The 25608-nt window shown below is 41.1% G+C and overlaps 1 protein-coding gene across 1 annotated transcript in view; it reads right to left on the reverse strand.

Moving 5' to 3' along the window:
• The window catches only part of LOC121271826 (endothelin-converting enzyme 2-like), a 138463-nt gene that overhangs the window by 26637 nt on the left and 86218 nt on the right, over positions 1 to 25608 (reverse strand). The window contains exons 7-11 of the mRNA XM_041178127.1: positions 25302 to 25367; positions 24053 to 24241; positions 15161 to 15303; positions 6564 to 6678; positions 1074 to 1184 (exon numbers count right to left, since the gene is read on the reverse strand). Coding sequence (XP_041034061.1) covers positions 1074 to 1184; positions 6564 to 6678; positions 15161 to 15303; positions 24053 to 24241; positions 25302 to 25367 — 624 coding nt within the window. The remainder of the gene's footprint in view (positions 1 to 1073; positions 1185 to 6563; positions 6679 to 15160; positions 15304 to 24052; positions 24242 to 25301; positions 25368 to 25608) is intronic.

Genomic DNA, 25608 nt, shown 5'->3' on the forward strand with positions numbered 1-25608 from the left:
GCCTCGCCAATTTCCACCCTTACTTCACTCAGTACACTCGAATGCATCTCATCGTTAACCTCATTAACATTCAAGAACATGTGAAAAGGACTCAGTAGAGTGCATACCTTTGCTACTCTGTGTTACCTCAAATTTAAACTACATTATAACATTTATGCACTTCTGGCAGATCTTTTGTCCCATAAATGTGAGTCTTTCTAAAACGATCAATAACATTCTAAATAAAACAACCCAGAACATTCATAAAAAATGGTCAATATTCCCTGTGCCCCAATGTTAATGGATCCATCTGATCAGCCCTCAATTTAACAGCTTAGCTCAGCTGACAGTGGAACTGAAAATCCAGATGGCTTGGACTAAAGCTGAAAGTGTAAATAGCACCAGAGCTATTTGTGTTGACCCTAAGTCAGTCAGTTTGAAGTTTCTGCAACAATTTAAATCCAACTAAATATTGCTCTAATTGGCATAAGTATAGTGCAATCTGTCTACTGCAAATCCTTGCCACCTTTTGGCCCAAGTTGGATGCAAGATCCACAGCTGCAGGGTGCTCATCAACCTTGGAACTAAACACTATGCATTGCCTTAACAGGGTCATGGCAAAAGTATATATAGAGATATCACAATTAGGTTTGAGTTATTTGATTTCCTGGAATTTGATTTCCTTTGGTGAAGATGCGGATCTGGATCCAGAACGTGGAATTATTTAATGGATTCATTAACATTGGGGCACAGGGAATATTGACCATTTTATACAAATGTTCTGGGTTGTTTTATTTAGAATGTTATTGATCGTTTTAGAAAGACTCACATTTATGGGACAAAAGATCAGCTAGAAGTGCATAAATGTTATAATGTAGTTTAAATTTGAGGTAACACAGAGTAGCAAAGGTATGCACTCTATTGAATACTTTTCACATGTTCTTGGATGTTAATGAGGTTTGTTTGATGGGTAATTTCCAATTTGCCATATGGAATAAAATAGTAAATTTGTTTATAATGTTTATGTACCTTTAGCTCAGAGGGAATCTTTGACTGACGAGTGTTAATTAGGTTTGAAACATAAGAATACTTACGATTACTTTGCTGTCTTTGTCAAAAGTAACTTTTACAAACAAAGCTCCCAAGGCAAATCCTAGGGTGTCATCTGTGTTTCCAATACAAGTCTGCCATCGAGGAGTACAGGACTGAAAGAGATCAGGTTTTAGTATCATTTGTGTTGCTTTAATGTATTTATTGAACGTAGCCTGAAATGTATGTGGTGTTATATAATATTTGAACTGATTCCTACAAAAATACAATTGTGCCATTTGGAATAATTTTAGAACAATGCTGATATCTTCTGATGATAAAGATTTATTAAGATTTGTCTTTCCTTTTGGACCAATTTACTAACACAGCTTAAATATTTTGTGGTTCCCAAGTAACTCCACAAAGCTTTTCATTGTGTTGTTTGTCAGTTTCCAAATAACATATTTGCTTTTGTAAGACTGCTGTGAGCAAATATCCTGTGGAAGACATTCCTGTCCACTAATTTTAGTTTTAAAAAAATGGACATTCAATACTGCTTTGGGCTTATATTTAATTTTTCACTAAAGCGAGTAAAAACAGGAATTCAAGTCCCCTTAAGCAGATAAGTCGCCAGCAATGACATCAAAGTTTCCCTTCTGTATATTCAGGAGGTCACCAGAGGCAATTTTCTCATAAATTGGCCTCTTATGGATTAGTCCTGAGCAGTTTACAATGTAAGCAAAGAAATTCATAATGCAGATAATAGATATTTAACAGATATCTAGCACTTAGGATTTATTTCAATTCTGATTAATTTAGTTCCCTGTATCCTATTGTAAAATAATAAAGGTCAATTATGAATCATTCTGGTCAATTGAATAGTTGAAAGGTCAATTAGCATCTAAAAGATCAAATAAATTTTCACTAAATGTATAATGACACTTTAAACAGGCCTTTGTATTCGTATGATAAAAACAAAAAACTGCGGATGCTGGAAATCCAAAACAAAAACAGAATTACCTGGAAAAGCTCAGCAGGTCTGGCAGCATCGGCGGAGAAGAAAAGAGTTGACGTTTCGAGTCCTCGTGACCCTTCAACAGAACTAGTCATGAGGACTTGAAACGTCAACTCTTTTCTTCTCCGCCGATGCTGCCAGATCTGCTGAGTTTTTCCAGGTAATTCTGTTTTTGTTTTCCTTTGTATTCATAGTTAACATTTAATTAAGCTGATCACCATGAAACAGGGCATGAAAGGATGTTATAAGCCACCTGGGTTTAAAACTGAAATATGGATGGGTTTCTGCTATAACATCCTGTTCTGAATTTTTTGAGGCTACGATTGTTTCTATGCAACATCAGACAAGTGCCTCTTAGTATCATAAGCCAAAAACTTCTATGAGGCTGGGTCAGACATAACATGAAATGCAGTGCATTATCTCTAGAGAATTTGTAAACTCTACAACCAGCAGACAAAACAAGGCAACTAATGGGAATGTTTTGCATCTAAAACAAAGAGAAAGTAATAATATGGCGCACTTTGTAGCTTAGTTCTCCAAACAGTTTTTGCTTGAGAAATAACTAAATTTACAATAGATTATTTTGAATAGTTTTAAGTTTCAATGGTTATTCTAATGAATGTCATTTTTTTTAGGTGCATAAATAAACTAATGTTCAATTTAATAACAGGCTCGCAGCCTGTTTCCAGAAGTAGTATGTGGGTGGTCTATCACATCCTTCAAAATTTTGCATTGTATAGAGCAGATTTTGGAGAATTCTGGTCAATTCAGAGTGTTATCCTGGATGCTTCTGCACAAAGTGTTCATTGTGGTAATGTTCAATAAATTTTAACGTTCCAATTTTTTTTGAAAGCTTGAGTGTGAATAAATACCAACACCAGTTAATTACCCCACATATATGAAACTCCATTCAACTGGATCAAACTGAATCATAACACACTTGAAAATCAAAAAGAAATTTGTAAATTAATGCTGTGATTTTGATCCAGAATAAATGTTAATTTATGGGGACTATGTACATAATACCATTGCCACTAGTAGACACAGTAACCAAAAAGTAATATAAAAGTAAAAAACTGCGGATGCTGGAAATCCAAAACAAAAATAAAAATAAAAATAACTGGAAAAACTCAGCAGGTCTGGCAGCATCTGCGGAGAGGAATACAGTTAACGTTTCGAGTCCGTATGACTCTTCAACAGAGCTAAGTAAAAATAGAAAACAGGTGAAATATAAGCTGGTTTAAGGGGTAGGTGGGACAGATAGAGCTGGATAGCGGGCCAGTGATAAGGGGAGATTGCCAAAAGATGTCACAGACAAAAGGACAAAGAGTTGTTGAAGGTGGTGATACTATCTAAGGAATGTGCTAATTAAGGGTAGAAAGCAGGACAAGCAAGGTACAGCTAGCCCTAGTGGGGGTTTGGTGGGGTGAAGGGAAGGGATCAAAATAGGCTAAAAGGTAGAGATAAAACAATGGATGGAAATACATTTAAAAATAATGGAAATAGGTGGGAAAAGTAAAATCTATATAAATTGTTGAGGGAAAAAAGGGGGTTCGGAAAGGGGATGTGGATGGAGGAGAGAGTTCATGATCTAAAATTGCTGAACTCAATATTCAGTCCAGAAGGCATTAAAGTACCTAGTCGGAAGATGGGGTGCTGTTCCTCCAGTTTGTGTTGAGCTTCACTGGAACAATGCAGCAGGCCAAGGACGAACATGTGGGCATGAGAGCAGGGTGGAGTTTTGAAATGGCAAGTGACAGGGAGATCTGGGTCATGCTTGCGGACAGACCGAAGGTGTTCTGCAAAGCGGTCACCTAGTCTGCGTTTGGTCTCTCCAATTTAGAGGAAACCGCATTGGGAGCAACGAATGCAGTAGACTAAAATGAGGGAAGTGCAAGTGAAATGCTGCTTCACTTGACAGGAGTGTTTGGGCCCTTAGATTGTGAGGAGAGGGGAAGTAATGGGGCAGGTGTTGCGCCTTCTGCAGTTGCATGGGAAGGTGCCATGGGAGGGGGTTGAGGTGTAGGGGGTGATGGAGGAGTGGACTAGGGTGTCCCGGAGGGAACGATCCCTGCGGAATGCTGCCAGGGGGGGTGAAGGGAAGATGTGTTTGGTGGTGGCATCATGCTGGAGTTGGCAGAAATGGCGGAGGATGATCCTTTGAATGCGGAGGCTGGTGGGGTGATAAGTGAGGACAAGGGGGACACTGTCATGGTTCTGAAAGGGAGAGGAAGGTGTGAGGGCGGATGCCTGGGAGATGGGCTGGACATGGTTGAGGGCCCTGTCAACCACCGTGGGTGGAAAACCTTGGTTAAGGAAGACATGTCAGAGGAACTGTTTTTGAAGGTAGCATCATCAGAACAGATGCGACAGAGGCGAAGGAACTGAGAGAATGGGATGGAGTCCTTACAGGAGGCGGGGTGTGAGGAGCTATAGTCGAGGTAGCTGTGGGAGTCGGTAGGCTTGTAATGAGTATTGGTAGACAGTCTATCACCAGAGATTGAGACAGAGAGGTCAAGGAAGGGAAGGGAAGTGTCAGAGATGGACCATGTGAAAATGATGGAGGGGTGGAAATTGGAAGCAAAATTAATAAAATTTTCCAGGTCTAGATGAGAGCATGAAGCAGCAACCAAAAAGTAATGCCTTATTGCATACGGACCTCAAATCATATTTTCTGAATATTTGGCATTATTTTTTCCATAAAAAAGCTGCCTTTCTGTAATATCCCATTTAGAATGACATCATTGCAAAGGATGTTGTTGCTTAACAATTTCAGCAACTTGTACTTACATTGTAACAGTTCCAAAGAACAGTCATGTTGGACTCGATACATTAACTTTCTCCACAGATGCTACCAGACCTGCTGAGTTTTTCCAGCATATTCTGTTTTTATTTCAGATCTCCAGCATCCACAGTATTTTGCTTGTACTTATATAGTGCCTTTAAGGTAATAAGTCGTCCCAAGATGCTTCATCAGGAACTGCTTCTCCAGTTCATGTTCAAGGCGTGCATATATATTTAGTTGGGGGTGCATTGTGTTTGGGCTATGAAAGTTTCTATAATTGACAGCCAGCACTCACTATATAGGTTCATATTTGGAAATCAGTCACATGCATAAGGTATCTGTGGCTGTTACAAATATAATTGTATCTCATGTGAATCACCATCTTCAGCAAAAGACCAGGAAGAAAAATCTTTAAAGAACACATCACAATGTATGTCTAATGAAAATATACAAAGGCAGGAATTGTTGCGGGCGGGATGGAAAATTTGATGGACAAGCAAAAGGTCTGTTGACTTCAGATGGGACAGAAAACTCCTGGCCAAAGTATTAAAAAAGTATGAATTTGTGTATTTCAGTCAATTTTCATATGAAGTCCTAAGTACAGCAAAAGAAAATCAAGTCAGATTATTTTGCGAGATGCAGGATTTAAGAATATTGGTAAATTGACATAATATTATTAATGCTACTAACCATCACACTGTGCAGACTGTGATAAGTGTGTGGCTTATTTTGCTGAATTCATACAGTTGAATATTGACTAGTGACTGACCTTGTAACTTGTACTGTGAGGCAAATAAATTATATTATAGAAGAGGAACAAGGGCCCCAAAAATTGCAACAATAGTCCAAAGATAGCAATAAAACCAGGACAATGGCAAGATAGCTGGACAAGCATAGTCAAACAAAATGACAGTCTTAAAAAACTTCCTTTCAAAAAGTCTTGTGTGAATGAATGTTAAATAAAATGACCATCTTGAATTCTTTGGAAAACAACTTATAAATAAAGATCTAATGAACAACAACTCAATGCATAGCATTAGGTTTCCACCAGAGTTGGGATGGAGCTGGTTGGGGGAGGTGGGCCACATAAAAACCTAACAACATTTGAGTTTGTGGCAGGGCAACAGTGAAGACTATCAAACTGTTAAGAGAACATCTAACTGTCAGAAGACTATGCAGCAGTTTAAAAACACCAAACTATTGGAAAATTGCCTAGCTGTCAAAGAACTTGAAGTGACCACACCATCAACTTCTGCTCTGAAAGCAAACAGGGAAATATTCTTTCAACCTCTAATATTGGTGCAGGAGCTGAATATTTTTTTGATCTCTGTATTGTTATAACTGAATTCTAATCTCCTGATACTTTTTATAATTGATTTAACTACTAATAAATGAGACATTGATTATCATTTGGTGACATGTCCGAGCCTGTTACAAGGGTCAGCAGACATCTAGCAATTGTAAACAGTTGGAAAGAACATCCATGCCAAACATTCATGCATGCATCAGAAATTATACTTCCAAAAAGATATTTGTTACAAAGTCCGAAGTGGCCATGTAATTTAGCGCTGTGGAACAGCAACTCCTATGCCAAAATATAACAGCTTACATTCCAAACTGATGAACATGACAAACAGACTCAATTGACAAGTTCTGGGACATTCGACCACAGTAACTAACATTTACTTTCATATTTCAAATATTTAATCTTGACTTCTTGATCATTTGCTTTTCAACGAACAAACTAAATCTCACCTTCTTTGTACCATAAAGGGTTTCCAGAAGCTTTTCCTGTGCATTTTCAAACCGCTGATCCAAGTTGGATGCTGTCTTCTGCACTAAATTCCATATCATGTAATTGTTCAAAATGCTAAGTGATGTGAAACATTGTTAAACATTTAATGATTTAATCTTTAGATGCAATATTTAATAGCACAAACTAAATCAGATAGCTGATTGCTAATTTTCTAAAGTATGTCAAAATTTTAATCTAAAACTGATGCACATAGGTATTATTTAAATATCTAACTTGAAATATAACTGTTTTAATTCAGTTGTTTTATTAATGTAAAACTCAAAATTCACATGACTCCTTCACTATTTGCCTTAATGAGAAAACCAGACACACAGACCATTCGGAGATGCAGAATCCAAATTATATTTATGACATAGCATTTACTATCACGTGACTTGATAATCTATTTACTGCAAAACCCTACAAAGCAGCAGTTATTTGCTAACGTAAACTAAGAAAACAACTAACATGTCATAAATAAATGTCTTGCATATGTATTTGAACAGTGTAATACGAAAAAAGTCACCCTTCTACAAAAATTCAGCATAGAGATTCTTTACAGGCTGCTAAACTGCAATCCTCACTGTGTTTATCATCAACATTTATAATTAGAAGTAATTTAATAGACCAGACTCTTGAGCAGTAATGGAAAAGTACAGTTGGCAGATGTATCTTTAGTTCATAGTAGATGATGCCTGGCAGACTGTGAATAAGCAGTTCAAAGAAGGAATCTGGGGAGATTCAGACCTACTGGGAAGCACAGTGCGGAGTAAATTACCTGTTCCTGTTCCTCATTGAAGTCGGAGTTTAAAATCAAACTGGGCCAATAAGCTCATCAAAATTAAGTGAATATTTCACTCCAGAAAATATCACAGAGTCAGCAATAGAAAAGTGAGACAGGACTGAGCTCAAATGTTACATCCTCATGTTGAAAAGCCTTCTGGGACCTGATCCTTAACCCTAATTGCAACTATCCCTCAGCACCTCATTGCTGCTGAGGAAAGTGTTGGGCAGGCGTTTAAGATCACAAAAATCTAAATTCTGCTGCATTTCTAGCCAATCTAATATTTACTGCACTGATTCAGGCCCTGAACGAGGCTTACAGTAAAAGAAGGCAGACTGCGTCTCCCAGCCCCTCGCGAGTCCTTGGGGCTCCCTAACCCCCCTACATATCCTAATCTTCAGGGAATGTTCAGCCCTTTGATCCTCCATTACAAGGAAGAATTCCCAGCTCTTTCCAACCTCTGATCGCATTGGGAAGGAGTCTCCAGTGCTCGCAACCTCAACACAAACAGGGATCCCTCAGCTCTTCCTATTCCTAGGTTGAAGCCAAGGGAATCCAATGACAACTGGGGACCGTTTCAACATGGCTACATTTTTGCTCCCGTTCGTTGGACAGTAGTTTTATTTAAATGGTTTTAATTGCAGGTCCTCCACATTACTGATCTGGCTAAGTGTGCCACCTGGTACCAGGCCACCCTCCCAACCCCTGTAACAATTGAGGTCTCATTGGCTGAGTGTATTTTAGAATGTATTGGCAAACAGCAATGGAACTGTAACTCAATGTAATTAACTGGCAACTGCAAGAAAGTCAAAAAAGACGTTCAAGGAGACAACTGTGAGTATATAAAAGAGCATAAAATCGCACAACTCCAAATTACTCAAAACAAGTACTGTAAAGAATAATCAAAGAGAATATACCCTCTGATAGAAAAGGGTTAGTAATGAAAAATGCGCACCATATACACTATTTTATACTCTGAAAGGGAGATTAGTTTGGTTTCATTTTTATATGTATTATTAAAATTGTTTCAAAGCTGAGTTCTGAGGAAGATTAAGAACAGTCAAATTACCACTTTGCTTTGGCTGTTTCAACTCCACTAAAACCAATAAAACTACATGGCTCAAAACTGGAGCAAGTCTGCACCATGTGTAGTTTATAACTGGGGCTAAGATAGCATCCAAGAAATCAATGCAGATACGGCATCAGGGTGAGATTACATGCAGTGAAATCATTTTCTATACTTTAGTTTGAGGCTCTGACCCACTCCTCAGATAGGTGAACTTTTACAGGTAACAAATATGTTAATAATTAAAACAGGCCACACTTCAGGTGCTCTGGTTGCTCTAAAACTCAGACGCTATTGCACGGGTGCGATGCAGCAGAAAATATGTTAATGCAGGCATAATCTGTGTCCCCCGATCCTCCAGTGGCAAATTCATGCCATTATTTTCTGGAAAGACAATTAGAATATGTTGCAGCTAGTTTAACAGCTGATTGGGAGTTGCATGGCCAATGTCTGTTACACATTGAAAGTATCAGGGCCTAACTCAGAACACGGCAACAGGTTCTTTAACAGTTACACATTTAAGAGCAATGGTTCAGATCTGATAACATGGGGGTGGGTTGCAGAGTGTCCAGGTTGGATTTAATCTGAGTTATGAGTCTGTCCTGAAAACATAGTATAAATGAAATAGCAAGTGCCCCGTGTGATTAGGGTTGTCTTCTCAACTGCATGCCATTCTTCATTACCAATGGTCAAACAAGGTTAGCACACAAGCTCAAATGTTAATACAATAATACTATAAGTTGGGGGGAAATCAAAACATGTTTGGCTATCAAAATATTTATTTTATTACTTAGCTGAGGTTAAGATTTCAATGAAGTTCTCAAAACAAGTAAGTAAAATGTTACCCTTGGGTAACTTACTGAGCAATAGAATGCTGATTTTTAAAATTGCATCTGAGTGTTGGTGGCAAGGCTGGCATTTATTACCCATCCCTATATGCCCTTGAGCAGGTGGTGGCAAGCAACATACAACTGAATGGTTTGCCACCACCTGGGCAGCGTCAACCACATTGCTGTGGGTCTGGGGTCACATATAGTCCAGGCCAGGCAAGGCCAGCAGATTTTTTTCTCTTTAAGGACATTAGTGAACCAGATGGATTTTTACAAATATCTGGCAGTTTCATGATCATTATAAATGAGACTGGCATTTTATTCTAGAATTATTGATTAATTAAATTTAAATTCCTCCAACTGCTGTGTGGGATTTGAATCATGGGGTGAATTTTACAGTCCCCCCTAGCGTATTTGAAGGTTTGGGGGGTGGGAATAAAATGAATGGCCTGCCCACCACCTTCCATCCCACCCCAAGCCTGTCTCTCAATGTGTCAGGCAGCCTGCCTGCCCTTGGATGTTTGAGGCCGTAAGTGGCCAATTAATGGCCGGCCGCTTAAGGGCCTCATTCTGCCTCTGCTGCAATTTCACTTGCAGCTGGGGAGGGCAGAAGCAAGGTGAGTAGCCTGACAGCTTTCACTGCAAAGGCTGCTGTCAGGTAGAAAGGGGGACAGCTCCTTTGGACAGGGGTAGTGGGGAGGGTCTCCTGTGCCCATCAGGGGCACCACTGCTCCAGGATTGTAACCATGCCCCCCCCACCCCCCAGCACCCAAATGCATTTTGGCTTCTAAAACTCTTCCCTGAAACCCCTCCCCCATCCTTGCTGGGGTCTGCCAGGACAGCCCAACCAAAATCCCTGACTTACCTGAATTCTGGGGTCCATCAATTCCTCATCTTTGCGGACTGCCTGTCATCTGAGCAATGGCACTACTTGATTCTGGCGCTATTGCGACTACAGAGCTGCTAGCCAATCTAATTGGCCATCAGCTCTCTAGACTATGACTTGCTCCCAGATGGGGGTGGAAATCCCACCCTAATCCAAATAAGACTGCCCCTCCCCCACATTTAATCGCTATGGGGCTACCGGTTTCTGGTTGGCACAGCGTCAACAGATTTCTTGGTCAGGGGTGCAGCTAATCCATCCCCCCATAAAATCCACCTCTATGTCTTTAAAGCATTAGTCCAGGCCTTTGGTTTACTAATCCGGTAACATTACCACTACACTACTGTACCCCTCCAGTGCCATTCTGTACTGATCTAAGCAGCTGAGTGATCACAATGCAGTAAATTCAGCAAACTCAATGTCACCATTGATGTTATTGGCAGGGGAGGGGAAGGCAGCAAATTATGAATGGCACATGTAATGGCATAAGTCACTCGCACCATATGGTGCTGGAATTTCTGCACTATTACTAAGGCATGCATTCTCAGTATTTTCAGGCCAAATGCCTCTGCAAGTTTCAGTGTTAAACAATTGGTGAGCAGTTACATTTAAGCAAAGGATCGACTTACTGCCCTATTCTTGCCGAGCAGCATTTTAACTCAGCGGCCTCAGGTGACAAATACACCCATTGAAAACAGGTGATTACTGCCTCTATATATTCAAATCAGGGTTCTATGATGTAGTGGTGTATTTTTAAATGGCTCATTTTGAAGTTTTGCCAATTGGGACACCCAATGAGGGAAAAAAAAACTTGTATCATTGGCTTCATAACGACTGATGGTACAACTGGAAGTTGCATGGAATGGTTCTGTCATTTGCAGGCACACAGGTCATTAGGATCTGTGTGCTATTGTGAATAATGTGCTTCAGAGACAGTTCTGCGCTTGATGTTCCCTCTGATTTTTTTGTCCCTTTTAGTTACCTTCATTAAGCACTCACTGCTCATCAGATGTGTTTCATTTACTCCTTTCTTAAGAACATGGGAAGAGCAAGGGGCCGTTCAGCCCTGCGAGCCTGCTCCACTCTTCAGTTAGATCATAGCTTCTCCATTTTACCTCCATAAATCTGTCCTAGGTTCACTATCCCTTAACACTTTATCGTAACAAAAATCTATCATTCAGTTTTGAATTTTTCGACGGGCTCAACCTCAGCAACATATTGAGTTAAAAACCAAAAACTGCGGATGCTAGAAATCCAAAACAAAAACAAAATTACCTGGAAAAACTCAGCAGGTCTGGCAGCATCGGCGGAGAAAAAAAGAGTTGACATTTCGAGTCCTCATGACCCTTCAACAGAACTGAGTGAATCTAAGGAAAGGGGTGAAATATAAGCTGGTTTAAGGTGGTTTGGGGGGGGGGGAAGAGAGAGAGAGAGAAGTTGGGGCGGGCGGTGATGTGGTTGTAGGGACAAGCAAGCAGTGATAGGAGTAGATAATCAAAAGATGTCACAGACAAAAGAACAAAAGAACACAGAGGCGTTGAAAGTGGTGATATTATCTAAATGAATGTGCTAATTAAGAATGGATGGTAGGGCACTCAAGGTACAGCTCTAGTGGGGGTGGGGTGGAAAAGCTAGCAGGGCATAAAAGATTTAAAAATAATGGAAATAGGTGGGATAAGAAAAATCTATATAAATTATTGGAAAAAACAAAAGGAAGGGGGAAGAAACAGAAAGGGGATGGGGATGGAGGAGGGAGTTCAAGATCTAAAGTTGTTGAATTCAATATTCAGTCCGAAGGGCTGTAAAATGCCTAGTTGGAAGATGAGGTGCTGTTCCTCCAGTTTGCGTTGGGCTTCACTGGAACAATGCAGCAAGCCAAGGACAGACATGTGGGCAAGAGAGCAGGGTGGAGTGTTAAAATGGCAAGCGACAGGGAGGTTTGGGTCATTCTTGCGGACAGACCGCAGGTGTTCTGCAAAGCGGTCGCCCAGTTTACGTTTGGTCCCTCCAATGTAGAGGAGACTGCATTGGGAGCAACGAATGCAGTAGACTAAGTTGGGGGAAATGCAAGTGAAATGCTGCTTCACTTGAAAGGAGTGTTTGGGCCCTTGGACGGTGAGAGAGGAAGTGAAGGGGCAGGTGTTGCATCTTTTGCGTGAGCATGGGGAGGTGCCATAGGTGGGGGTTGAGGAGTAGGGGGTAACGGAGGAATGGACCAGGGTGTCCCGGAGGGAACGATCCCTACGGAATGCCGACGGGGGGGGGGGGCGGTGGGGGGATGGTGGGTGGGTGTGTGAAGGGAAGATGTGTTTGGTGGTGGCATTATGCTGGAGTTGGCGGAAATGGCGGAGGATGATCCTTTGAATGCGGAGGCTGGTGGGGTGATAAGTGAGGACAAGGGGGACCCTCTCATGTTTCTGGGAGGGAGAAGAAGGCGTAAGGGCGGATGTGCGGGAGATGGGCTGGACACGGTTGAGGGCCCTGTCAACGACCGTGGGTGGGGAACCTCGGTTAAGGAAGAAGGAGGACATGTCAGAGGAACTGTTTTTGAAGGTAGCATCATCAGAACAGATGCGACGGAGGTGAAGGAACTGAGAGAATGGGATGGAGTCCTTACAGGAAGTGGGGTGTGAGGAGCTGTAGTCGAGGTAGCTGTGGGAGTCGGTAGGCTTGTAATGGATATTGGTGACAGTCTATCACCAGAGATTGAGACAGAGAGGTCAAGGAAGGGAAGGGAAGTGTCAGAGATGGACCACGTGAAAATGGTGGAGGGGTGGAGATTGGAAGCAAAATTAATCAATTTTTCCAAGTCCCGACGAGAGCATGAAGCAGCACCGAAGTAATCATCGATGTACCGGATAAAGAGTTGTGGAAGGGGGCCGGAGTAGGACTGGAACAAGGAATGTTCCACATACCCCATAAAGAAACAGACATAGCTGGGGCCCATGCGGGTACCCATAGCCACACCTTTTATTTGGAGGAAGTGAGAGGAGTTGAAGGAGAAATTGTTCAGAGTGAGAACAAGTTCAGCCAGACGGAGGAGAGTAGTGGTGGATGGGGATTGCTCGGGCCTCTGTTCGAGGAAGAAGCTAAGGACATATTGAGTATAGAGTTACAGATATCCATTCCCCTTTGTGTGAAGGATGCTTCCTGACATCACACCTTAACAGCAGGGCCAGGCAGAGATATCATGGGCCCTGGTGCTTCTCCCATTTCTGTGCCCCTCTTATCACCCTTATTAACCCTCCCCCTCAATCGTGCATGTTATTGTTTTAACCCCTTCAAGTTTCACTCATGAATTTTCTTTAATTTAAGCTCTTCATGCTCAATCATAGCCTCCATGTAATTCAAACATGCTTCTTCCGCATACTTCCAAGAAACCTTTGGTATGGGCCACTATGTGGCATCTGACACACTTTACATCAGAAGCATGTGCTGCAAACTCCATTCCAGAACTTTAACAATCCAACTTCAGCCCCAGCATTTGTTCCTTTCTATTTGTGAATCTTGCTAAGTGAAAACTGGGTGTCAAAATTCCTTACACAACACTGAGTACAAAAGTACTTCACAATAGCTGAGAGAAGCAATCTTGTGGGTTTGTGAAAGTTACTTTATAAACCAAATGGCAGGCAAAGTGGAACCAGGGCCATACCATCGAGGGAGGAGGTCCAGGAAGGGCCTTTTGGGATAAACTTAACATAGATGCACAAGGCACTATACCTTAACTTGCCCTCCAGCTGTGAAAGACACCCTATTGGCAGGCAAAGTGGAACCAGGACCACACCATTGGAGGAGAAGGTCAGGAAAGGCAAGGGTAAAGCCACCATCAAGAGAGGAGAGGATGGGAAGCCCCACACCATGGAGGGAAGCTATGAAGAGACAGGGTCACAGCTTTCATCGAGGCAGGAGGTCGGGAAGGGCTTTATAGGGGTAAAATCTAATGTCAAGGCACTAGGCGCTTTACCTTACCCTTGTGCTCCAGCCAGATCGGAAGAGTGAATAAAGTAACTTCTGCCATAACACCCACCAGAAACAGAACAGTCCACAAGGTAAGCAAGAAAGGAGGAGCTGGGAAATCTGGCGTGTCCAACTTGGCCTCGTTCAGAACAACAGCAGTCACTGGCCGAGTAGCCTATCAATCGGGATGGTCTATGCGTCAGATTGACCACTTTGGTCATGTCCTAGAGCATGGGCCCCAGTGTTTTGCAGCCTGAACACTCCCTTCTCCTGAGCCCTGCTTAACAGTCAAGCTCTATTTTTAAGGTTATGCCCCCTTGTTCTGGACTGCACACCCCCAACTTCCCCCCCAACCAACCAACTTTGCTTTCACCACCTATATTTCTAGCTGCAGTGCTAAAACTCCATGGCGTCCCAATGCTTGATGTAACTGCTTTTGCAGAGCAAGCAATTTTCTTCTCACGGCTGAGCCTCTTAATTCCATATCTTCATCTTGCTCTGTACAGCTGGGAGGGGACCTCAACCTTCAGCAGCTGCATCATGGGCTGTCCCTGCCACCAATAAATGCTGCTGCTCACTATTTGCAGATACCTCCAACTTGGAAAAGGGAATGCAAATTTGCTTTAAATAGGCCTCTGGCGGACACATCAAAAATAGCATTCTTAAAGTGGGCAGATTTTCCATTATGTCAGCCATTTAGTTGGGAAGTCTATATGTGAGATTAAAATAATGTCTGGGAGTCCCAGATCTGTTTAATGGAGAAGCAGCTGAGTTTATTCTCACCTGTTATCCACCCCCCAAAAACCTACCTGCAGTTAAAATCTTAATCTCAAATGAAAACATAAGGATGCTTTTTGGGGGGCGATTTTACTCAGCAAACTTCAGCTTTCAAAATCTAATCTGCACATTTTATATGTTAGCAAATAATTACACAACTACTTTATTAATTTCTGTTGCCTTAAGTTTGACTCTCTCTTATACAAATTACACAATCGCACAAAGCACTATGCACCAGCTAACAAGCTATCTGCAATTACCTCTTGTCAGTATTATTAATAAGATCTGACACCAACTGCAGATATTCCTTGGCATAGACAACGACTGGTTCAGTTTCATTCAGGTCCAGAGGCGCCAGTCCAAATGATAAATAATCCAACCAGTCAATGGTGGGTGCTAAATTCTGAAGTGGAAAAAAAACACAAGGAAGCTCCATAATTGAAAAACTGTGCAAAATATAAACAAGTTCTGTTCCATTTTGCCAAATTACCAAGTTGGTCCAAAGAGAAGTGAGTTTATTGGAGATAACAACTAAATAATTTCAAACTATTCATTCTACTTTTAATAATTATTGTTTAGTTAGTTTCCATTAATATACTGCCGTTATAAACAAATCTTGCCAACTTATTCAACATTACCCAAAACTCACCTTATTCCCAACTTCAGTCTGATATAATTCCTCTTTGATGTATTTGGGGACCATGAATTCCAATAGTGCCCCAATAGTTGCAGCCATCAAAATATCAGTAGAGAAGGTCAATGAAAAGACAGTCCCCTTCACCACAAATAAGCACAGGTACCATAGCAATTTAGTGAACATGCATAGCAAGAGTTGGCACACATTGAGCATGACAACCTGCACTGCAATGCTACTAAGCTGCTAATGCTCATAACACGGCTACATCTAACTCTCAGACCTCTCTCCTTTTTCTACACTAACAGGACAACTCCTCGATTATTGAAATAAAAACAGAAAATGCGGAAAAACTCAGCAGGTCTGACAGCATCTGTAGCGAGAGATTACTGATCTCCTAGATTATTGATCTGACCGACACAGAGTTCAAATTTCACTGCGGCAGGTGGGGAGTTTAAATTCAGCTAACTAAATGAAACTGGAATAAAAAGCTAGTATCAGTAATAATAACCATGAAACTACTGGGTTGTAATGAAATCCCATTTGGTTCATTATCATCCTTTAGGGAAAGAAATCTGTTATCCCTTTCCAATCTGACATTTATATGATTCCAAACCCACAGCAATGTGGTTGCCTCTTAGCTGCCCTCCGAAATGGCCTAGCAAGCCACTCATTTGTATCTAGCCACCATGAACAAGTCTAATACCACCCAGTTGGGCCACCCGACATTGAACTAGGCACTGGACATGAAAAATACCAAGCTCAGTCAGTCCTGCAAAGTCCTCCTCACTAACACCTGGGGACTTATATCAAAATTGGGAGAGTTGTCCCACAGACTACTCTGTGTCTCTCTCTCCACAGATGTTGTCAGACCTGCTGAGATTTTCCAGCGTGTTTTGTTTTCATTTCAGATTTCTAGCATCTGCAGTATTTTGCCTTTACTCAAGCAACAGTCTGATATAGTCATACTCACCAAATTATAGCTTTCAGCCAATGTCTCAGACTCCTTCATTACCACCCATGGGTATGTACTGTCTGGCGAACAAGACAGATCAACTGGCACAGCGGTATACTGTCAGGAGTGAGTGGCCCTAGGAGTCCTCAATGTTGGCTCCAGAGCCCTTGAAGTCTCATGTCATTAGCTCAAACTTTAGTGAGGAAATGTGCAGATTACCACCTAGTCCCTTCCCTCTTCTGATAAATCAGTACTCTTCCATGTTGGACACCATTTAGAAGAAGCACTTAGGAAATCAAAAGCACAGAATGTTCTCTGGGTAGGGGACTTCACTGTCCATCACCAACAGTGGTTTGGCAATATCACTACTGAATGAGCTGGTCATGTCCTCAAGGACATAGCTCAGACTAGGCCTGCAGCATGTGCTGAGAGAACCAACATGAGGGAAAAACCTATTTGACTTTATCCTCACCGATCTACCTGTCACAAATGCATTTATCCATGACAGTTTTACTGGACATGATCATCAGACAGTCCTGGCAGAGACAAAGTCCCATCTACACACCGAGGACACACTCCACCATCTTGTGTGATGCTACCACAATGGTAAATGGTATAGATTTAGAACAAATCTAACTCCTCAAATCTGGCCACTCATGAAGTGCTGTAGGCCATCAGTAGAAATAGAATTGTACACAACCACAATCTGTATCTTCATGGCCCAATACATCCATCACTCTAACATTACCATCAAGCCAAGTGATCAACCCTGGTTCAATAAGCAGCATTGAAGAGCTTGCCAGAAACAGCACCATGTAGGTATACCAAAAATGAGGTGCACACCTGATGAAGTTACAAAGCAAGATATATGCATATTAATCAGCAGAAGCAGCATGCTGCAAACAAAGTTAAATGATCCCACAACTAATGGATCAGAGCAAAGCTCTACAGTCCTGCCACATCCAGATATGAATTGTGGTGGACAATTAAGTAACAAATGAGAGGAGACTCCATGAACATCCTTAATGATAGGGAGTGCAACATGTGGGGGCAACAGACATGGGAAGATAGGACTTAGGAGCAGGACTAGGCCATTCAGCCCCTTCGAGCCTGCTCCACCATTCAATGGGATCATGGCTGATCTGGTTGTGGTCTCAACTCCATTTTGCTATCTACCCCACCATAACCCTTGACTCCCTTGTCTATCAGAAATCTATCTAACAGACAAGGCTGAAGCGTTCGTAACCAGCTTCAGCCACAAATAACAAGTGCATGATCCATTTCAGATGCCTTGTGGATTCCCACCATTTCACAAGCTAGTCTTCAGCCAATTTGATTTGCTCCATGTGATGTCAAGAAACGGTTGAGTGCACTGGATACAGTCAAGGCTATGGGCCTCAACAACATCCCAACTGTTGTGTTGAAGACCTGCACTCCATAACTAGCCCTACCATTAGCTAAGCTGTTCCAGTAGAGTTATAACACTGGCACCTAATCAACAAAATGGAAAATTACCCAAGTATGCTCTAAACACAAAAAAAGAGGAAAATTCAAATCCAGCCACTTATCACCACATCTGCCTACTCTTAATCATCAGTAAAGTGATAGATGTCATTGACAATGTTATCAAGCTTCTTTTACTCACCAGTAATCTGCATATTTATACTCACTTTGGGTACAAAAGGACCATTTGACTCCAGGCCATATTATAACCTTAGCCCAAGCATGGATCAAAGAGCTAAATTCCAGAAGTGAAGTGAGAGTAAGAACATAAGAAATAGGAACAGGAGTTGACCATTCGGCCCCTCGAGCTTCCTCCATTCAATAAGATCATGGCTGATCTTCATGTGTTTCGATTTCCACATTCCCATCTAACCCCAATAACCTTTGATTTCCTTGCCTAACAAGAATCTAACTACCTCTGCCTTAAAAATATTCAATGACCCCGCCTCCACCACCTTCTGAGGCAGAAAATTCCAAAGTTGCACAACCCTCTGAGAGAAAAAAAATTCTCATCTCTGTCCTAAAAGGTCAACCCCTAATTTTAAAAACAGTGCACCCTAGTTCTAGACTTACCTACAAGAGGAAACATCCTTTCGACATCCACCTTGTCAAGGCTGTTCAGAATCTTGTATACTGCAATCAAATTACCCCTCACTCTTCTAAACTTTAGTGGAAACAGACCCAGTCTGTCCAACCTTTCCTCACAAGACAACCCACTCATTCCAGGTATCAATCTAGTAAACCTCCTTTGAACCGCCTCCAATGCAACTACATCCTTCTCTAAATAAGGAGACCTAAACTACACACAATATTCGAAGTGCAGTCTCACCAATGCCCTGTATAACTGAAGCATAACATTCTTACTTTTATGTTCAATCCCTCTTGTAATAAAGGATAGCATTGCATTAGCCTTCTTAATTACTTGCTGTACCTGCATACTTTTTGTGACTCATACTAGAACACCAGATCCCTCTGCACTTCAGAATTATGCAGCCGTTCTCCATTTAAGTAATACTCTGCTTTTTTGTTCTTTCTGCTAAAGTGAACAACATCACATTTTCCCACATTAAACTCCCTTTGCCAGATCTTTGCCCACTCATTCAATCTATCTAAATCCATCTGCAACCTCATGTCATCTTCACAATATACTTTCCCGCCTATCTTTGTGTCATCTGCAAATTTATCTACCATGTCTTCACTCCCTTCATTTAGGTCATTGATGTAAATCGTAAAAAAGTTGAGGCCCCAGTACAAACTCCTGTGGAACTCCACTCGTCACATCCTGCCAATCTTAAAAAAAAACATTTATGCATATTCTCTGCTTTCTGCCAGCCAATCTTCTATCCATACTAATATGTTACCCACTACACCATGCAATTTTATTTTCTGTAATAATCTTTGATGCAGCACCTTATTTGGAAATCCAAGTACAGTATGTCAACAAGCTCCCCTTTATCCACTGTGCATGTTACACCTTCAAAAAACTTCAATAAATTGGTTAAACATGATTTTCCTTTCACAAAACCATGCTGACTCTTCCCTATTGCCTTGAGCTCTTCTAAGTGCCCAGCTATAACCTCCTTAATGACTGATTCTAATAACTTCCCTACAACAGACGTCAAGCTAACTGGCCTATAGTTTCCTGTTTTCTGCCTCCCTCCCTACTTGAATAGAGGGGTTATGTTTGCTACTTTCCAATCTGATGCAACCTTTCCAAAATCTAGGGAATTTTGGAGAATTAACAGCAGTGCATCTACTACCTCATTAGCAACCTCTTTTAAGCCCCTAGGATGTAGTCCATCAGGACCCGGGGACTTGCCAGCCCGCAACTCCATCAGTTTGCTCAGTTTCCCTGGTGATTTCAATTTCACCAAGTTCCTTTCTCCAGTTCACCACCTGATTTGCAGCTATTACTGGAATGTTTTTTGTACCCTTTATGGAGAGCACAGAAGCAAAATATTTGTTCATTTCTTCTGCCATTTCCTTATTATCTACTATTAACACCCCACTGTCACTCTCTAGAGGACCAACACTCACTTTACTTACTCTTTTCCTTTTTAAGTACCTGTAGAAAGTCTTGCTACTGTTTTTACAATTCTAGCTAGCTTCATCTCATACTCTAATTTCTTTCTCCTGATTAACCTTTTAGTCATTCTCTGCCATTCTTTATATTCTATCCAATTATCTGTCCTGTCACTCATCTTTGCGGAGTTGTATGCTCTTTCCTTAAGTTTGATGCTTTCCTTAACACCTTTAGTTAACCACGGTTTGTGGGTCCTCCCTTTAGAATTTTTCCTTATAGTAGGAATGTACTTATTCTGAATACTCTGAAATATCCCCTTAAATGTCTGCCACTGCTTCTCTATTGACTTATCCTCTAGCCTAGTTCACTTCAGCTAGCTCAGCTTTCATCCCCACATAGTTACCCTTATTTAAGTTTAGGATACTAGTCTTAAACCCACTCTTCTCCCTTTCAAATTGGATGATCATATAGTGGTCGCTACTACCTAGGGGTGCCTTTACTCTGAGGTCATTAATTAATCCTGTCACGTAATACAATACCAATTCTAATATAACCTGCTCTCTGGTTGGTTCCAGGACATGCTGCTCTAAGAAACTCTCTCGAAAGCATTCTAAGAACTCCTCATCCAGGCTACTACTGCCAATCTGATTTTTCCAGTTTATATGTAGATTAAAATCACCCATGATTATTGTCATTCCTTTGTCACAAGCACACATTAATTTCTCTTTGTCCTACACTGTGGCCACAGGGGCCTGTAGACCAATCCCGCTAATGATTTTTTCCCCTATTCCTCATCTCCACCCAAACCGATTCTACATCTTGATCTCCTGAACCAAGGTCATCTCTAACTATTGCACCAATATTGCTCTCTTTGATTAACAGTATTACCCTTCTACCTTTAGCTAGCTTCCTATTCTTCTTGAATGTCATGTACACTTCAATATTAAGGACCCAATCTTTGTTGCCCTGCAGCCATGTCTTCGTAATTGTTAACAGATCATATTTATTTACTTCAGTGCAGGCCATCAAATCATTTAATTTGCTATGAATGCAACGTGCATTCAGATAAAGCATCTTCAGTTTTGTCTTTTAGTTACCTTTGTAACATCTAGTCTTGATTGTTGATGTATTCTTAGGTTTTTTTCTCTCAGTGACTGTTCTAAACATCACAGTAGCATTTGACCAAGTGTAGCATCAAGGAGCCTGAGTAAAAGTGAAGTCAATGGGAATCAGGCTTAAAATTCTCCACTGTCTGGAGTCATACCTCTCAAGTAGGAAAATGGCTGCGTTTGAAGGCCAATTATCTCAGCTCCAGAACATTGCTGCAGGAGTTCTTAAGGGCAGTGTCCTAGATCCAAACATCTTCAGATGTTTGATCAGAAATTTTTCTGCTATCGTCAGGTCAGAAGTGGAGATGTTTACAGATGATTGCACAATATTCAGTTGCATTTGCAATTCCTCAGATAATGAAGCAGTCTGTGCCCGCATGCAGCAGGTTCTGGACAACATTAAGACATAGACTGTAATGTGGCAAATAATATTGTGATACAGAAGTGCCAGAAATGACCATCTCCAACAAGAGTGGATCTAATCTTAACTCCCCCTTTGATATTCAAGGGCATTACTATCACTGAATCTACTACCATCAACATTGTGGAGAGGGTTCACCATTGGCCAGAAACTTGCCTGGACCAGCCACATAAAAACCACCAGGGCTGTGATGGAATATTCTCACATTCCCAAATGTGCAGCATGCCAGTAGCATTCAAGAATTTAAAACCATCCAGCACAAAGCAGCCTGTTTCATTGGCGCCCCATCTACCACATTAAACATTCACCCCCTCCACCCCAACAAACCATTGCTGCAGTATGTACCATCTACATGATATACTGCAGCAACTCACTAAGGCTTCTTCGACAACATCTTCCAAACACTTTATCTCCTACCACTAGAAGGAGAAGGACAGAAGGTGCATGGGAACACCACATACCATCCTGATTGGAACTATACTGCCGTTCCTTCATCGTCACTGAGTCAAAAGCCTGGAGCTCCCTACCTAACAGCACTGTGGGTGTACCTACATCACAGGGACTGCAGGGGTGCATGTAATTGGTTCACCACCACCTTCTCAAAATAATTGGAAATGGACAATAAATGCTGGCCTTGCCTGCCACTCCCAAACAAAATGGATCAAAAAAAAAACTCAAGTCACTGAAGTCAAACAGACTGATGAAGATAACCATCACTGCATCTTACCCCGCCAAGCTCCAACGCATGATTTATATAGTGAGTTCAAGGGAATTCCATTTTTTTTATTCATTCATTTGAACTGAATCGTTTATTTGTAGGCCTGCATTTATTGCCCATCCTTAACTGCCCTTCCCCTTGTTCAGAAGGCATTTAAGAGTCAACCACATTGCTGTGGGTCTGGAGTCACATGTAGGCCAGACGAGGTAAGGATGGCAGACTTCATTTCTTAAAGGGAATTAATGAACCAGATGGGTTTTTACAACAATCGACAATGGTTTCATGGTCATCATTAGATTTTTAATTCCAGATTTTTATGGAATTCAAATTCCATCATCTGCTGTGGTGGGATTCGAACCCAGGTCCCCAGAACTTTATACTGGGTCCGTGGATTACTAGTTCAGCGACAATACCACTACATTATCATCTCTGCTAACTGAAGGGCCATCTCATGTCCTTTTGAAGAGAAACAAGAATGCGAACTTCTGCACCCTAGCCAATAAAAGAAAGATGACTGCAGCACACCAGCAATTGCTGAATTCATCAGACTGTCAGCCAGGAAATTTCCAAAACATTTCAGAGGCTATTATAAAGTCCATTGCCAACTTGTGGTTTCAATGACAATGGACATTACCATTTACCCCCACAAATCTAATGCCAAGGTTATATAGGGAAATTTGGATAATCCTTGCAGAATTTCTAGGCCCAAGTATTTTATAGTGCTTTCAAATCTGGGTAAATCATCTACTTCAAATACATCCTGAAACAAGGACAGACAATGGCTTGTTTCTGACGACCCCAGGAAGCATCTATTACATCATGCAGTTTGCAATGCTTATGTATCAGGGAAGGAGCAAACTCCATGCTTAGAAGGGGCAACATCTTCATCACTTTCCCGGCGGAAAGGACAAACAGAGAGCTTTCACAGAATGGCAGTGTTCCATGAAGGTAAAAATGGTATTCGTGTGGGCATCAGGGTTTCTTTAATCAATCTTACAGCCTTTAATAAGCAAGGACAGTTTGCATCAGTTAAATGAGGTAGTAGTTGTCCACAGAAACATTATTTTCTAGGTCTCTTGTTGTTATCCAGGAAATAGCCATGATGTTTTCAATTTGAAAAAGCAACTTTCAGAGGGTACAACAGTTACAAGCATAGGTTTGGGCCCCACAAGAAATGTGAGCAACATTAATGAGTATAATTATGCTCACCTTGCTCTTGATACCAATAAATTTCTTTCTCATTTGCAGCCAAGTATGATCGGCCTGGGTAACTGCATTGACTGCACGAGCAATCTCCCTCCATGGGAGCAAGTATCTGTGCTTTTGCTGGAAGATGTCCTTCAGCCTAAATAGGTTGTCTATTTCATTGCACCTCCTACAGCAAACTTCCAACTCTTCAGCATCAAATAGAGTTTTACCCACATGTCACTACTGAACAATTAGCCAACTTTCCTGCCATTACCACAAATTCCCACTTTTTATTGCAAGCTGCAGCATTCAAGAACTTCTTTTAAATCCAAATATTACAGGCTCCTTTGGCAAAAGCACTGATATTTGGAGCACATGGCATAACATGGTTTAATACAATTAACTGAAGCTTTGGCATGACAAATGCGGAATGACAGTTTCATTGCCACACGAGAAAAGTTTTATAATTGCCTTTCAATTTCCCAGTAATTTTATGGTGTCAATTTGATGTAATTGTTTCTTAAATTTCCAACTTATTGCTGTTGTTCAGAAATGCAACAGAAAATATCCAATTCAAACCAAGGCCATTGTACTTATGTACCTGCAAATCTGTAATGGTCATCTTGTGGTATATTTTCTCTTCGTCCCTACGTTCATCCTGTGGAACTGTGATATTTGCAAGAATAGTTTCAAACTCCAATATTTGCTGCATCTGAGTGTAGGTTGAATTACGTTCTCCTCCCAGAAGTACACACAGTTCAACCATATAATCCAGGTATGCATTCAGTACCTATAAAACATTTAAGAAAGTGCAGTACACAAGATAAAGCACATTGAACAAAATCAGGACATCTATAAATGTCCAAGACAACAACTCAATTGGCTACCACAGGCTTAGATCTCTCCACTGGGTAGAACTGTAAATGAGCTTGCCTAAAGTGAAGTATAACATTGGTAGGGGCTTCCATGATGCCAATGCTGCCATAGCATCTAGGTCAGTGTGTACAGTGACATCAAAGTATACAGCAGAGCAAAGTGTGTGGGGGGGGACTTCCAATTGGTGCTGCCATTGGTTTTCACCAAAGCAGCACTTTTCCCTCACTCGGTTCTTCTTCCTACTCCCCGATAGTTGAGGAGGAAGCAGAAAGCAGGCAGGCCCTGACCACCTCTGCTGCCAAAGTTCTATGCTAATAGAGACAGGAGGGAGAAATTCCACAAGACATCATCTCAACATCTGCTCCAACTGTACTGGCAAAAGGGGTCCAAAATAAGGAGAATTTTGCAGCAGCTGATTTACATTGGATTTCAAAGTCTGATATACAATGTCAGTGCCTGAACACTAAAACCAGGCTTACGATGTTTCATCATAGCTTCAGCTCCCAATAGTGCTCACCTCACTACTTAATGAAATTTCCAAATGGCACAGTTCATCTGGAAATACCTCTTCAGCTAAATTTTACAAGTCCAAATTCACATCACTTCATAAAATTATGTATACAATATACTTGCATACATAATCAAAAAATTGGACCTGTTATTTGACACAAGGGTTTTTTAAAAAACTTTCCATTCACTTGTTTACATATTGTAAAAATCTTATTGAATTTGGTCAGTTAGTAAGCAATTGGAAACTGTGTGTCAATTAAATAGTCACAAATTAAGGTAGGTCACCAACATATAATTCGACATATGCTCAGATCTACATATAGCTTACACATTTAAACCTAAATCAAAATAATTTTTACTACTCCTTGCACCCGCCTTCTCCTTTCCCCACTGCAAAAAACCTTTAAGATGAAAAGATATAAATAGAAATAAATTTGCATCTTAATTTTGCTATGATACATTACCTTTTCATTAGCTGTTTTGTTTAGGTAATAATCACGAGATGGAAGAAACAAGCCTGATTGATCAACCTGAAATAGAAAATAAAAGCCACAATTTTTTTAAGTCACTCATGGAATGTGGGAATCAATTCACTAACTGCTTGTCCCAAGTGCCCTCAAGAAGGTGGAAGTGAGCCACTTTCTTGAACTGCTGCAGTCCATATGGTATAGCTACATCCACAGTGCTGTTAGCTAGGCAGTTCCAGGACTTTGACCCAGAAGATGAGGGAATATTTCCAAGTCAGGATGATGTGTGATTTGGAGGGGAACT

The sequence above is a fragment of the Carcharodon carcharias genome, chromosome 2 (genome assembly GCF_017639515.1).
Source record: "Carcharodon carcharias isolate sCarCar2 chromosome 2, sCarCar2.pri, whole genome shotgun sequence".
NCBI classification, from domain to species: domain Eukaryota; kingdom Metazoa; phylum Chordata; class Chondrichthyes; order Lamniformes; family Lamnidae; genus Carcharodon; species Carcharodon carcharias.